At 41.1% G+C, this 16,495-nt stretch overlaps 1 protein-coding gene across 3 annotated transcripts in view; it reads right to left on the bottom strand.

Moving 5' to 3' along the window:
• LOC128733462 (uncharacterized) overlaps positions 1-16,495 on the bottom strand; it is a 255,703-nt gene that overhangs the window by 35,872 nt on the left and 203,336 nt on the right. For all 3 annotated transcript variants that reach the window (XM_053827061.1, XM_053827062.1, XM_053827063.1), the window contains one exon: positions 177-2,505. In XM_053827061.1, coding sequence (XP_053683036.1) covers positions 177-937 — 761 coding nt within the window. In that variant the 5' untranslated portion in view covers positions 938-2,505. The remainder of the gene's footprint in view (positions 1-176; positions 2,506-16,495) is intronic.

Raw genomic sequence — 16,495 nt, 5'->3', positions numbered from 1 at the left:
AAGGGGATGGGGGACAGGGTGGGGGTTATTGGAACTCCATGAACATCGACTAGCTGATTAAAGTGCGCTCATGTTCCGCCGCAATCGGTCGGAACGCAAGAGTCAGCACAGGCAAACAAACAAACAGACATAAAAAAGAGGGCAATTCTAGAGACCCCGTACTCGCTCGCACTCACCTAAACGTCGTTAGCAGTGGCGTCGACACGGTCGTCAGACTCGGCACGTACACGTTGTCCGGTATGCTGCGCTTCGTTGTCGTCGTCGAGCCGTACGCGACCCGGCTGAAGACGGCCGCTATGCTTCGTTCCAAGTTGAAATTTCCGAACCCGTCGCCGAAGGCCTGCACCGGAGCCCCGGCCGGTCCGGTGCTTTCTCCGTTGGCATCGAGCAGGACGGCCCAACCGGGGCTAAGGAGGAATGCTGATGGTCCACAGTGGCACAACAATAGAACGGTACTAATTAACACTATCGCTAAGGAGGAGTATCGACGCGTGATGATGAAACTGCTAGTGTAGGCCGGTCGAGGCCTTCGGGATCGGCTAGGTTCGAAGCTGCAGGTGGCATTGGTGGCACCGGTTCTCACCCGTACCTTCTTCACAGTGTCCGGCGGTCGGCACTGTCTCCGTCGACCGGAATTGCGGGAACTAGTACTAGAGCAGCTACTACTACAGCTGCTGTTGCTGCTGCTGCTGTTGCTCATGTTGCTATCGGAGTCTCCGTCAGGCAGCACCGGTAACGAGCGGCCGCAGGAGCAATCGGGGTCCGGCAGCCGGACACAGCTGCTGATATCACTGATCCTACTACTAAGGCTGCTGCTGTCGCAATTATCTTCTTGTTTTCGTTCGATTAGTGCACTCCTACTGCTGACTCTGCTGATGTTGCAGCTCAGCGGTAAGGAGATCTTATATTTCTTGTGCATTGTTCCTTCGGCAAGCATCGTGAACACTGGTTTTGTGCTGCTGGTGGTGATGGTGGTGTGGTGGTGGCACACCTATCGCACTTTGCCACCCCGTTCAAGAGGATTTACGGTTCACACACTTCACTCTTTCGAAAATTCCCTCGTATACTCGCACCCAACCAACAACCAGCACAGGATTATCGATTTTCACCCCCAAAATGATGAAAATTATCCTAAACTAGAGCAAAACCGCCCCGAAACACTGTCTAAGTACATCTTCTTCGAGTTTCGTTGAGGAGTTTCGTCATTTTAGCCGCTTCTTCCTTTCGTGTTTCGTCAGCGTTAAAACACAACACTTGAAACTTCTTCCTCGTTTTCTTACGCCCAACAACCTCGTCGCTTATATTCCTGGCAAGCCGAGGCCTTCGGGACTTTAGTTGAACACCGCTATGCTCATATATTTATCACATGTCTGTTTCTTCTTCTAGCATCTGCACACCTCTAAGAACACTTCTCCGAGCTGCCCTTTTCCGTCTTCCAATTCTGGGCTCTTTTCTCTTCGTTCCTCTTGAATATACAAACACTCATACACACATACACTAAAACCCTAGATCCCGACCGTACAATAATTCCAGATCCTCAAAACACTGAACACACCGAGCCGGGTCAGGCTGAGCCGCGGCTGTCCTAATGATATACCGAACCGAACCAAGCAAAGCAAATCGACTCTCGGAAGGTCGGAACGTTGCGTTTCGCTGCTGCTGCTGCTGCTTTCGCTTGTGCTGTGGCAAACCCAAAGCAGGAGGTGGAAGAGGAGGAGGACTAGAAACACCGGGAACCCGATAGAAGCTTACTCATTCCACGCCGCTTTCCTCCCGCGCGTCCAGCAGAAACGGAACATGAAAGAAACACACACCGAGCGCACTCTCTTCTTTCGGTTGCTGGATGCACACAGGCGGAATATTTAATTATTCACTTCTTCTTGCCCGTCCTGCTGTGCTGGTGTTGTTCTTTTTCCAAGACCCACAGTGAAAAACTAGAGAACACCAATACGCCGTACTATTCCGAAACGGGACCGTTCTCCGAATTTTCGCTTCGTTGGCACTGGCACTACAAACGGGACCGATTTTGATTCCGATTCGATTATGTCAGCTCACTCGGGATAGTGCTTCTGAGAAACGGGGCTGCTGGGGGGAAGCACAAGCACATACACAAAAAAACACGTATATAAGTGAGATAATCCCCCTTGAGTTGACACGCGTGACCCGATTTTTTACTCCTCGAGCCCAATTGATCGATCGTTCGTCCGTCTGTCTATCTATCTATCTTCGCACACACTCGACGTCAACCGGTTCGATGCTACTCCAGTGTCTTCTTGAAGGCGACTGACTCCAGCTCTGAGCTCTGAGCAAAGCGACCTACACGATACGGCCAGAGGATGTGGAAGGCAAATATCATTACCACCTCCTCACACTCACGGCACAGCACCGTACACTGTGTGTCCTTTTGTGCTTCCAGAGGAGTTCTGCGCTCTCTGCTCTCCGACTGCTCACAACACAGAATGGGCACAACAGTATCCTTTGCACAGCTAGACGACTATCGGTGTTCTGAAATAAAGAGAGCGAAAAAAAAGAAAAATTAATAAACACGACTAGAGAATGAAAAGAATGCCGATCTGTATACAGATGGAAATGTAGCCGAGCCACATAGACCGCTGCACACGGTTTCGTGGAACGGGCGGTGAAAAGCGACTTTCTGGTGACAAAATTAATAATCTCCGAAAAAAAAGTTAGCTTTTCAACTGCCTTTTTTGTGTATTCTAAATAACCTGAATTGAATCGTTCATCACACAAAACCGTTTCTGTCACTGGCATTTCAGTGAGCTATCCTAATGGGAAACCATCGAACCGTCGTCGCTCACTGGAGCCGAGGTTATGTCCAACCCCGTGGAAAATTGTTATTTTCCACCATCGCATCGGTTCAGGGTCAAAAGGATACCCATCTCTTGGGTGAACGCCGCCGCCGCCGCCGATGGGAAAATAATCACCGTAGTGTGCTGCTTTACCAATTCGAAATAAACATTTGCTGGGGGAAATTCGTTCGGAATCGATGCCAGAAGGTTGGTTTTTTATATTTGATATAAAAAAATGAAGATATAAAAATCGTTCGATCCAGAGAGAGTCGAATCGTTAAAACCATTCGATTTTTGCTTATCGCTATTGGTTCGAGAATAGTAAAAGTAGACATTTGTGAGGGTTTCTCAAAATTTGGAAAGGCTTTTTGATCCAGTGATTGCTGTAACGAACTAATAAAGAGCTTCCGAAGTAATAGAGATAATAACCTGGTACTCAGTTTATGATGACAAATAACCAAAGTCAGAGAAAAACATCATACGTCCCCATTGCATTATCAAAACAGAATTTCTAATAGAAAAATATAAAAAAAAAACTGTTGTTTTTTCGCTCCTCACACCTTTAAGGTAACATGAACGGCTTAAAATTTTGAAAAGTTCATTTTTTTATTTCAGACTAGCTGATTGCCCGATCTTACTCGGGGCTTTTGCCTCTCAGTCACTTGTACGTCTGTTATAATGAAATTTTTCATAATGCAAGAAGCCAAACCCTTTTTCTTCATTTGAATGTCTCTACCCTCTGTCAACTCCATCCTTCTGTTGTTTCCCAACCACTTGCAGGTCTGTCTTCTTTTCGGTGTTTTATATTTCACCTCCTAGAAGGAAGAGGGGTCCTACCTCCGAAAACCCTCAAATGCCAAATTTGATTCCATTTGCTTGATTAGTTCTCGAGTTCTGCAGAAATTTCTGTTTCATTTATATGGGACCTTTCCGCCTCCTTCCAGAGGGGTCTCGAACCATCATAGGAACCTTTCTCGGCCCCAAAGATCCCTGCATACAAACGCCGTTACGCTGTCCCCGAGTCAATAAGGAACATACAGACAGACAGACAGAATTTAATTTTTTAGGTACACTAAAGTCGCTTTTCACGGGATTTTTAGGCGGTTTGTTTTTTTTTCGCGAATTTCCGAATTTACGCGGTTTTTCGTGAGAATTTTGGAATATACGCGGTTTTCACATGATTTTCGAAATTTACGAATCTTTATTTACGCGTAGTTTTGGAATTCACGAGGTTTTCAGAATTCAGAAGCGAATTTTGGACTTTACGCGAATTTCTGATGTTTCGCAATTTTGATTTACGCGGAATGTATCCTTCGCTCGAAAAGCGACTTGAGTGTATAGATTACTTCCGTAATATTTTTTGGTTGCTTCCAAATACAGAAAAATCAGTTTTGCAACTGTTTTTGGCTTCTATTATTTCTATTATTTTTCCTGAATTCAGTAGACGAAAATCAAAAATAAACAGTGCCTAGTAATTCTAGCAATAGTAGTAATTCTGTGCAATTTTTGTGTAAACTTGTGTTATTAATATAAACCTTGCCATTTCTCAAAGAAAACTATCTTTCTTGCCATGTGCGTATCGTTGTAAAACAACAAAAACAAGAAAGGTCCCATGTTGTTGCCTTGAGGAGCTCCCGAGAAGTCGGTAAACCAGAAATCATGCTGAATGTGTAGAACGCTGTCTCACAAGTAAGAACTGATGCATTACGTGAAATTCCGAGATGCGTCGAGTCGCAAGATTTTCTGCAGCAGTACTTTATAGTCTATACGAGCAAACGGTGATTTCAGATCAGTATAGTTTACGTCAATTTGTGCTTTTTGTTCCATGTACGATAAACAGGTAGACGTGAAATCCATATGGTTCGTGCTTACGTGGATCGAAAAGAAAAGCCATGGTAATAAACGTTGTTAAGAACTTGGGCCTGCTTTATCGACAGACTTCGCAACCGGTTATTAGAGTACAGGAACGGGGCTAGTGTAAAGATCCTATTGACTCAATAGCGGTCCAGGAGCTAAATGGGAGGGCCCACTTGGATCAACCGGGCATAAATCCTCGGTGGTCGGTAAAAATGTTCTAGCAAGATTAAAATTACCCACTCACTGATTCAAATAGCTTGAATGCAGCAAAAATATTAGTAATGCCACTATAAAATTTGATTTACAATTATCCATTGGGTAAGACCATCTTTAGGAGGCCTTCGCCTCCTCCCCGACAGATTTCTTGACATTTTAGCTCAACCAACAAACGTTACATAATTTGGACCATGCGTACGGAAGTTCTCATCTCTCAAAAACACGAATTCTGGAAAATTGAGACAAAAACTATTTTGGCAATTTTGGCCATTTTTATTTTAAAAAAAAGGCACTTAGCCATGAAAACTGATCGAAGTCAATTTTTTACTGTAAATAGTTCATTTAGTTTTTTAAGGTTTGCAAAATATCTGATTGAAATATACCTATAAAAATAAATAAAATTTGTGTCACCCTTATAAGGGGATGTACAAACGTTATCTTAATGTTCTAGTAAAGATAGGTAATATTTTATCAATAAAGATCATCAAAGATCATATTTGTAAAATTACCCATATACACTCTGACAGAAACGCCTGATTTTGATGGGTTCGATCCAATGAGGTTTAAGAAGGTATGGAAGAAGAAAACATTTAATGGTATTAGTAGCGAAAAATCAGAAAACGACGTCAAACTACAAAAACTAACGCCATCGGACAATGGGGTTTGTTTTCGAAATTTGACGTCACGCTTAATCGTGATTGGTCCGTGTACGATTCCACCCACACCATCATGAAATTTCTTCATTGCACTAACACCACTCAACCAACATTGCCACACCTGTATATATCACATTGGGTTCGATCCACTACTGGCACTGTGGTTAGATCTCCCTCTCTCACCGATCTCTCTCTTTCTATATGCTCTCTCTCACCGCTCTTTCTATTTCTATACGCTGAATACGTGAAACCGATTAAACACGCTAGATTAGTACAAACAAATCGTGTTTATGTACATTGTCTGTATAAGCAAATGATGTCATATTGAGAATGACATTTGAAACATTTTTAATTTGCACGTCGTGCAAACCAGCGGGGTTCAAATTAAAAAGTGTTGAGATTAAAACGGTCAAACGAACAGGGGTCCACGGTACAGTCTAAATAAAATTGCTGCTGCGTGTGCGTCGGTACAAGCTAAATCATGAGCGAGTGGCAACATTAATTTCAACTGGTTGAATTGTTTTTACCTGTCCTATGAACAGGTTGAACCTGTGGACGAACCGACCACTGATGGACTGTTTGAACCAAAAAAAAACCTTGGGCTAAAACGTCTTTTCTAAGACTTGACCCTTCTTTATCGACATTCTTCACAGCCGGCTATAATAGTGTAACAATCCTACTGACTCTAGCAGCCCCGCCTAGCCGAGATTCGAACATACGACGACTAGCTTGTTAAGACCAGCATCGTACATCAAAATCAACTAAGACTAAGACTGTTTGAACCTTCTGTCATTAATTTTGCATTCCATTTTTTGACATTATCAAATGTTCTGCAAAGCCAGTCAGTAGGGTAAAGAAGCGATTTAAACCGAACCAAATTAGGGGTCGCCTATTTTAATCAGTTTAAAATAAATGAGCCTCAATTGCAGTCTCTTGTTTCTATTTTCAGAACCTTTTGATAAAAACATCATCTTGAATTTATAATATTTTGGATAAGAAATATGGTGAACTGATGATTGTTGCCAAAAAACTTACATTTTTTCGGCTGCTGAAGAGAATCGCCACCTCGTTACTTTGAGCACTCATTAAAGCATTTCTATAAGTTAAGTACTGAATATCTTACATACCATTTTATAGTAGATTCGTCATCTTGGGGCAAGCTTATAACAGTGATAATTTGGTACAAGTCTTCAATACATTAGTAAAATTCAGGACTGCTTAGAAAAGCACCTTGATGGTTGAAATACGTTTTGGCTGATTAAAATTAAAAATTAAAAAAGAAGACAACTTATGCAATTTTATTCTACTATGTATATTTTATTCACGACAGATACGTATTTCGCCTACGACTTGCAGGCTTCCTCAGTGTCTGTTTTCGAAAAATTACTTTTTCGTTGCTTTTCGAGTGACGGCATTTTGTCCTGTTTGACTGACGAAAAACTGACCGCGATAAAAATAAAGTGTAAACAATACACTCTAAACTACTTCTATCCAAACTTTCAAGAGAAAATACCCAATGAGTAATTTTCTACAGCGTTTCTTCCGTCATGCAATTTGATGTGGGACACCCTTTAGCTAACCGTTAAGAAAAAATGCATTGCTGCGGTAGAAACGGGATCAAAATTTTCTTCAAACATTCGTCTGGTGCATCTTAATTGATAGCCAAACCAGAGAGCTTGTTGTTGAAGAAACGAGAAAGAGAACGATATCCTTCTGCATCTATAATTTTGGCTGGTCTTCCACTACCTTGCTTGCGAATAGTTGTTGAGCATCTTAGAATATGGTAAACAGTCGAAACCGCAACATATTTGCTTTTTAAATGTTGTACCGTATACTTTTTGCCAAGATTTCTGTTGCAGTTCGTAGAAATGCAAAACGCGATCCCGAAAAGCTTCTTGTTTCGACGCCATTTTTAACAAAACTGGGCAAGCATAAACAAAACAAAAATATTAACAAAACAGGAGAGAGAGAGAGGTAGCACAGACATATTCTCATTTCTCTCTGAGCTCGTTTGTTGATGAGCATAAGGGCCACGAAAAAAATTACAAAATTTTAGTTGCCACCCGTTATTTGTTCAACTTTTTCGGGAGCAATAACGCAGGCTAGTGAACAAATTCTGTAAAATGTCACGCATAATTTTGAATATGTATCTCGTGTTTGCGAATATATTTGTAGAAGGAAGTAAAATTCTAAGTGGTATGAAGTGGTATGAGTGGTATCGTTAAGAGGTTTAAATTATCTTTCTGAAACCTCTCCAAATTCGAAAATACGTCAATTTTATGCTAAGATTTGGCCATTTAAATTTTGGGGTCAAATTGACCCTAAGTTACAGAGAAAGGATTAAGGAAAATAACCCCGCTAGTGAAATTCGTATTTGAAAACCTTGAAATTGAAAGTCAAAGCGCCAGATAAATAAGAATTGCGAAGTACACAGCCTAACGGTCCTTCATCGGGCTATTCTTTTTAATTGTGAGGCATTTTCATTGTTTTAATACATATTAAAAAAATATTTCCTCTACAATTTTTCCTTTGTTATTCAGTTTTAATAGTCTCTCTAAGGTGTTTTCTTCAATTTGTATAACTTGAAAGCTCGTGTCAAATATTATGCAATTTCGCAAACGGCAATCCTATCGCCGAAGAATGCAAACTAAAGTGAACGATTAAAGTGTTCGTGTTTTTTTTTCCATGACCAACGAATGCTTCGGTTCGGTTTGATTACTGTTGTTGAAATGAATTTTCTCATTTGCATTTTGCGCTGAATAACTGCCAGTGCAGGGATTTAACAAAGATTTTTTGTTCACCGTTAGAAAGATGAAATATGTTTCTTTTTTTTCTGTGTAATTCTAGTGTATCTATAAACTCTAGAGATGATCGAATGGTTATCGATGGGGGGAAGCTTGTTATGTAAAAATGTTTTACGATTCCAAATTGCGATGCTATGCATAATAGGGGTACACAACTGAAAGATGCAGCGAACATAAAAATATAATTGGTTTCTGATATAATGGAAGACGAAGCAGAAGCAGAACCAGTGCAGTGCAGTGCCGGTGAAGGACCTGTATGTGGCAGTTTAGAACTACGATATTGTCTTAATATGTATGCTGGAGAGCTAGAATGATGCTGGGTTGATGAAGGTTTTAAAGGTGCTTTACCAGATCGCTACGGCTTCCAGTACACCCCTTGAAACTGTGGCCTAATTGACTTAGTTACGGTTTGCTATTAACCAACCGACCGAACGGTGTGGAAACCAAGTGTGCAATCGGATTGTCAACCAATTGTTATTATCGCATCCGTCGCGCTTTTCAAATATTTGCCTCTATAGCGAAAGGATTAAATGGCTAAGAAGAGCTCAGACGAATTCCTGTGGTCGTGCATTCTTTGCATGAATCAGCTCGATCAGCCGATCGATCGAGCGGAGTTGAGCATTGTTTGAGTCATAGTTGGAGTTCAAATATACTTATGGTAATAATTTGTTTTTTGTTAATTTATTCTTAAACATTGAAGTGTTTAACCGGTTCATCTTTAACGTCGATGAGTAACATTTTCCTACATTCCGGCGTGTATACTCACCACAGGAAAGGTCGACTTGGCACCTGTCAAACATTATCTTTACGGTCACTTTCGAGCTTTTAATAGCTGTTGTCTAAAACTAAAAGCATCCTCACCCGGCTCGGTTGTTGAGGTCGACGGACACGCTGAATGATGCATTGTCTGGCCTTTTATAACCCTCTCTCGGCGCTATGTGTTCTTTCTTTCTCTATTTTCGGTTCCACCGTTCCACAGAGGCATTGTATGTAGAGGCTAGACCTCGCCCCGCAGGTAATCTCCGCTGGTGATGACGGATCAACGACGAGTGCACAATTACCTGCGATTTTATGACTCTTTTCGATGCCCAAATGAGGGACCTAATCAACACCTACCCACTCGTAAAATTGCTGCTCTCCGGTACGGCTTCCCGGGTTGCTTGCCCCGGATCAGGTTACCGGAATCGGACATCACGTACGACGGGGGTATAATTTACACTGACCATCTGTTTTGCGGTTGCCATGGAATGGAATACAACCCCATGTCAGGACTTAGCTCATAATAGCAGATGATTAAGGTGCTTCGGATAATTTCTGAACAAATCTTTCCGCACACCTGAACCGGTGTCTAACAAAATATTTGCCAATCAATCCATAAAACAATTAAATGAATGACGAAACGCGATTAAATAATTCTATTTAAAGGCTTCGATAGTTTTTTTCTCAATATCTTTAAGAGTTATAAAGCTCAATGTTGTTTGATTTGCTGGATGCTTTGGGCAGGTAACTTCTTCTGGGTTTGCAAGCTTCCTGAACACACTGGGTGCGCTTGATAGTTAAGCAGGAAAAAAATCGCCACGATGAGGGAATGTTAATTGAAATGAGTTAATAACCACCAGTGAAGGTTAACAACATACCTGACGAGCCAATGTTCGCTGCAAAATGCTTTTTCTCGATGATCGAAGGGAGCTTTCCGTACGGATCTTTTGTGGGATAACCCAATTCGTTGCTAGCAGCTACTTGTATTGAACGTTCGATTTTTATGTCCGATTCTTATTATCGCGAAATAACATCAATTTACGAAATAAAATCTACATGATTGTAGATTTATGTTTTTTTTTGCCCATAAGTATGCGATGTTGTTGGCAAATAATTGGCGCAATCAAATTCAAATTGCTATGCTATATGCGATCAGTCTCGATAGATGAGAGACGCAGCAGTACGTACCGTGACAGCCTATAAGTTCGAACCATAAAGCTTGTGTGTTGCAAAACGAGTTGTATCATTTCTAATTTGAACTCCTCCTTTATGACATTTGTCGATCGCGAGGCTGTCATAAAAGAAGGTAAATGATTTGTCGATCCGCGCGCGGCAGCGTCAAGTGTGGAACATTGGCATTTTATCAATAAATAGAGCTGATAGACTTGTAATGTAAGTCTGGAACTGCAATAACTCGAAGCCATTCACTATCTTATCACATTATAACAGCAAGCTGTACGATCGGTGGAAGGTAGCGAATATAAAAACAACTTTTTTTTTCTCGTCTGATAGGTAATAAATTTTCGTGATGGTCGAATACCTAATTTCGAAGATTGGTTTGTTGAGCTTTTTTCTCAAGTTATTTTTAACAATGTTCACACCAATGGGTGCATTAAAATTGGAATTAGATAGCGAATTTAAAACCTCCACTGCCACTGATAATGGATCGGTTGGTCATTCATCCAACCGCTAGAAACTCAACCTAATCAAGCCAGTATAATGACTGAGGCTGAATTCACACAATGAACATGAATCGACAAACAGCGTCAAAACATCGTTTATTACCATCCAGCCAACCGTACGGCGATAAAGCATTCGATACTGCTAAGGCTAATTACGGTTTCTAGGGCTTCAGAGAAAGGCAATATTTACAAACATGCGGGTTCATTTTCGTCTCATTACTAATCAAGCCTTCGCTATACGACCATCAGCGATTGTTATGACAGCACAGCTACTAAGGTGTAGGTTCGAATGTTCACCCTAACCGGACAAAACCTGTAGCAGTAAAAAAAAGCTATCCGAAATTAATGCTATCCACCTTTCATTTAGGTTGGGCCTTATTTCACTATTTTCGCTGATATCCTTCTGTATTTTCTCAGCAGCCGGACAATTACCGGGAAAGTATATTATCATATTACCACTCAAACATCTATCCACTGTTTCGCACATGTGCATGCACATACAACGGTACAAACTGTTGATGGACGACATAACATCGGCACAGGTGGGGGGTGGTGGTACAAGGGTGACGATGGCAACAGCAACTCCTCTCTGGCCAACCCCCTATCTTCACTGTCATCATCAACTCGAAACTAAACGTGATACAACGGCCGGCGAGGCGCGAAACGGAAACATCGCCGCCGAACCTGTAGCAGCAGCGAATTAAATTTCAAACCAGCGAAACCTCAGCTATTAAAATCATCAATTTAATTATTATTCATCAATTTCGGCCCATCGGTTTCATCATGTTACAGGTGTTGTTGCTGCGCTCGTTGGTTGGGGCACACTTCGTGCAACCACCCTGTGTGAGCGAGCCTTGGATTGATCGAACATTTTCCGAAGAATTAGAGAAAGACTTGAGATCGGTTTTATTTCCCTCAGTGCAGTGAAAAATTCCCGCCACAGAAATGCCACAGTGTGTAGATTACTTAAAATATGCCACGTATGTAGCATTTTTGACGAACGGGGGCGGGTGCGGCCTGGCCAGACTGCTGCGGCGCATTCTCTGGTGCATTTCTCCGACAGCACTAATTAAATTTGATCCCCACTGAACGGCTGTGCCGTTCCTTCCTCCCTACCCGGACACACTTTCCGGGGATGTTCATGAAGTTGCACCATGCAGAATATGGTGGGAGTTCTGCCGGAATATCCGAAGCTATTTGCATAATTTCCAGCTGGTTGCCAATCAGTCCATCGAATTGTAACATGATCGATTCGATTAGGTTCGAATGTGCTGCCGCCGCGACTTCCCGGATTTCCTAGCTACTGCATATGTATGGGAGCATGAAGCGCTAGCTCTCATGCCGTGGAAAATATGCTGGGAATTTCATGCGCTGTGGCTGCAATTTGCTGCCTTCTGTGTGTCAAATTATCCTTATTGAGTCAAAACGTACTTTCAACTCAAAATCAATAAGGTTTTTTGCCAGTAACAAAAGAAATTTGCCGCAATGTAGAAGTGTAATACCCAATCTTATTCTAAAACAGTTACCGCTTTGGAAGAAACCTTTCAAGTCTTCCGTACAGGAACGAATCAGTTTTTTTTTCAGTTTCACCAGTCATCAAATGCAATTGCCCGCAAAAGTTCATCAAACAATATTTGCTCGATGTTTTCAACGCAGGACAACTTGCAGGCAGGCTGCCTGCCTCCGGCAGCAACTAACAAACTTTCAGCAGTTATTTCTCAAGTTATATTCTTTCTGCATGCCGGACCGTATCTTAAATGAACGAAATGTTATGGCACTTCTTTTGATCGAATATTGAACTTAACTCTCGAAAGCAAACTAGCAAAAAGAGCAAGCCGCTAAAGTTATGCTTTAGTTAAAGTTTGACGAAACTTTTGACGATGCTATGATTTAGAACACTAGAAAGCATTCAGAAATTACAAGCAAAATTGAAATATTTATGGTAGGATGGTACCTACTTTGTGAGTGATTTGTTTTTTGGCATTGTATTTTCTTTTGTGCTGAATTCACTAGATTTAGAAAATAAAACCCCAATTATTAATTTAAGAACAAAAGTAGACCTTACGTCTCCGATTACTGTAGCGTTCTCAATGCTTGTCTAATGAGGGAACAAAATCAACGCCTTCAGACGCCTTCAATTTTTGAAATTCACTCTGATGACAAACAAAAGTGGTCTCGAATTGCTCCCCTGTGAAACGCTGGAGGAGTTGATAACTGGACCTGAACATGTAGCGTTCTTGCAAGCACACCAGCAGTCTGCCATTCAAGACAGTTCACGGAATAATGCGGAGTTTATGGTCAATTTTGTCGAAAGCCGCTTTTAAATCAAATTTCAATTCAAATGGCAAACAGGTGATAGTGAAGTTTAACAAATTCGTTGTCACAGATTTACTGGGAATGAAACCATGCCGGTCAGACGACATATGAAACTTCGTGGCTCGTAGAATCCGGTCACTACCGATGATCTCGAACAACTATTGAAGCGACAGAAAGCCTAGTTAGTCCGTGATAGTTTTTCACGTCACAACGATCACCATGAAAGCGAACGAGAAACTTGTATGAAAATTTCCAACACGAAGGAAATTTTTCTTGTTCAAATGGCTGGTTGAGAATGAAGACGAATAGTTCAACAAGTGCACTAGGATAGCAACAAAAAACAAACAGTATGCCATGTGGTTCAGGAGCCTAAAAATTTGTTTTCTTCTTTGAAGCTACAACAATCATTGCAAATGGCGAAATTTTGAAGGTATCTTTATCTACCGAAACCTGTGGAACATTTGAAGCGGCAAGTTCAGCATCTGCATTAGATGATTGTTTAAGTTCAACGAAATGCATCGCGAAGAAATCGTACGCTTCTGCTTCAATCGTAGAATCTCCGCTACTGATAGACAACATTAGGCGGTATTGACTGAATTCTTAGCATTTACAAAACCTCAAAAGGAACTATGGATTCCGACACAAGCTGTAATATCGGTCACTCGCACACTTTCAATTGTTCTTTATCGATGAACGCCCTTCAAACTTCGCTACCCTAAAACGACGCTGCCAGTGGTTGCGTAAGTATCTCGTTTGCATGAAAAAAAAAAACTACGGAAAAATTCCCAAATTTCCGAAAAAACTACCTTAATCTTTTTCTGGAAAAGGAGGAAGAGTATGATGCGAAGAATGATTAATTGGATGAACTGGAAAATTTCGATATAGATCAGAAATATATTGGATTGTGCAATGGCAGGTGGGGCTCGCACCCACGCTCTTTCGGTTGGTATCCGAATGTTTTACTCAGTGAACTACTGCCGTTCGTTGTATTAGGTAGCCTAATACTTAGTTTTGTTTTATTCTCCATATAATTCTATCCTTCTAAATTAGCACCGCACACTCGTCTTCCGACGATACTATTTTTTTTATGAATGCTCTTTGTTTCTACCTCCGAGAAAATAGACCGGAATCTGCTCGATCAGTGCGATAGAAACATGCCGTGTGTTCCCGACTGTCGCTCCGGGAAGTCTTCGTGTGTTTAACCACCACGCCCCGAGTGTTTACTCTTTTTATTAACTGTATAGGGGAGAGTAGTTAACAGTGAGACAACAGGAACAGTGAGTCAACAGGAATAGCTACGTCATAAAACGTTCAAGATCGATGATATTTTCATGGAAAGTGAAGTTTGTGAACCTACATCGCATAATGTAGTTTGAGAAAAATTTATTGATTTTTTTGATATATTTTTCAACAACAATGAGTTTTGGGGGGGTCAAAATAAATTTAAATTTAAATTACTGCATGGCAGCACATAGTTGTAAGAGTTAATATTTGAAAAAAAAGACAGTCGAATTGTTTGTTAACTCTGCTGGTTCACTATTTTTCATGAAACATTTCTAATGGCAACGGTGAGACACAGACACGTGGCTGATACTCCATTTTTTTTAATTTTTTTTTGTTGTGTTCAATTGCAAATCAATCCATAGGGATAGACTGTAAATGAATTCTGAAGTATAAGTTAAAAGTTGGATGTCCAAGATTTGTCCTTTACATGAGTACTAGCTGACCCGACAAACTTCGTATTGCCACAAATTAAACTGTGTTGTACATAAATCGTGAATTTCGGATCACATTCAAGTTTCTGAGCAGTTCATGGGTGGTTTAATATAGGGTATGAAATGGGGAAGGCAAATGAGGAGCGTCCAATATAGCTCTAGCTATCCCAAGCCCCTACCTAGCGCCTCCACGTGGCCATACCCGGTAATGCTCTATTGAGTAGCCAAGCTAGGAGGTACGATATTGTGTGGTTCCCGGCTGCCTGTTCTCATAATCGAGGTTTTGGGCAGACGGTGGAGCCACACGATCTGGTAAGCATAATATAAGTTATTTTAATTATTTTTTTCGTTTTAGCTTATGAAGCATTTACTGCTTTATAGTGAAATCTTTGGCCAATACGAGTGTTAATACTGCACATGGATATTGGATACCAAAAGAAAAATTAAATTAATTATTAGAAGCACCTATGGAAACTAAAAGGACGCAACTCTATTCCATTCGAAGGACTGCTGGTGAGATTGTTCTATTTTTACCCATATATACCACATTTCATAAATAAACTAGAATCGGGAAGAGGGAGGGACCATCAGAGCACTTGTTTGAAGCGGTGGGCCTAGGGAGAGTGAAACAGTCAACTTTCTAGGGTTAATCTTGGCCCGATTAACAACACATCGTAGATAATGAGCGGGCTCTTCTCCCCACCTGCTGGAGTCATTCTGCATTAAGACGGTTTATTCAACGATTGACTCAGGTGACTTAGATCTTGGAAGGAGATTCTCTAAATCCCTGGTACGTGTAAGTGATGTTGCTTATCGACCAATTCCCTTTTGGCCCTTCATACAAGAGTTGGGAAGCATGACCAATCGTTGAATATGTTCAACTCTTTTTGACATGATAGGCTCATTGCTATGAACGGATGTTCTGCTAAGGCAGGTGGTAGTACCATATATTCATTATTCATATTCATATTCAGTTCATGGGTGGTTTAATATACAAATTTCCCTCACAGTCAAGTAGAAAACAACTCCCCCCCATTGCTTAGCCTGATAAAATAAAGCGGATAGCATTTAAATATTCGCCATGATTATATAACATTTCGCCGAATACCATTTTGCGGAAAACCACTTCTCGGTTGACCATAACGCGGAATATAGAGTTTCGCGAAATGTCATTTCGCGAGGGATCATAATTCCCCTCCTAAAAAGGGGAGGGGTCTCAATGCACCATACAAAAAAAATTTGCCTCTCAAAACACCCACATGCCAAATTTGGTTTCATTTGCTTGATTAGTTCTAGAGTTCTAGAGTTATAAGAAAATTTGTATTTCATTTGTATGGGAGCCCTCCCTCCTAAAAAGGGAAGTAGTTCTAATTCATCATAGAAAAAATTCTTGCCTCCAAAAACCCCCACATGCCAAATTTGGTTCCATTTGATTGATTAGTGCTTAAGTTATGCGAAAATATGTATTTAATTTGTATAGGAGCCCCCCTGCTAAAGTGGGGGAGGGGTCCTAATTCACCATAGAAAAAATTCTTGCCTCCAAAAACCTTCACATGTCAAATGTTGTTCCATTTGCTTGGTTAGTTCTCGAGTTATGCGAGCCCATAACTTCATTTGTATGAGAGTCCCTCTTAGTGGGGGAGAGGTCTCTAACCATTATAAGAACCTTCCTCGGCCCCA

The sequence above is a fragment of the Sabethes cyaneus genome, chromosome 2, assembly GCF_943734655.1.
Source record: "Sabethes cyaneus chromosome 2, idSabCyanKW18_F2, whole genome shotgun sequence".
Taxonomy (NCBI): Eukaryota; Metazoa; Arthropoda; class Insecta; order Diptera; family Culicidae; genus Sabethes; species Sabethes cyaneus.
The sequence above is the reverse complement of the archived record's forward strand: the minus strand, read 5'-3'. Positions and strand labels throughout refer to the sequence as shown.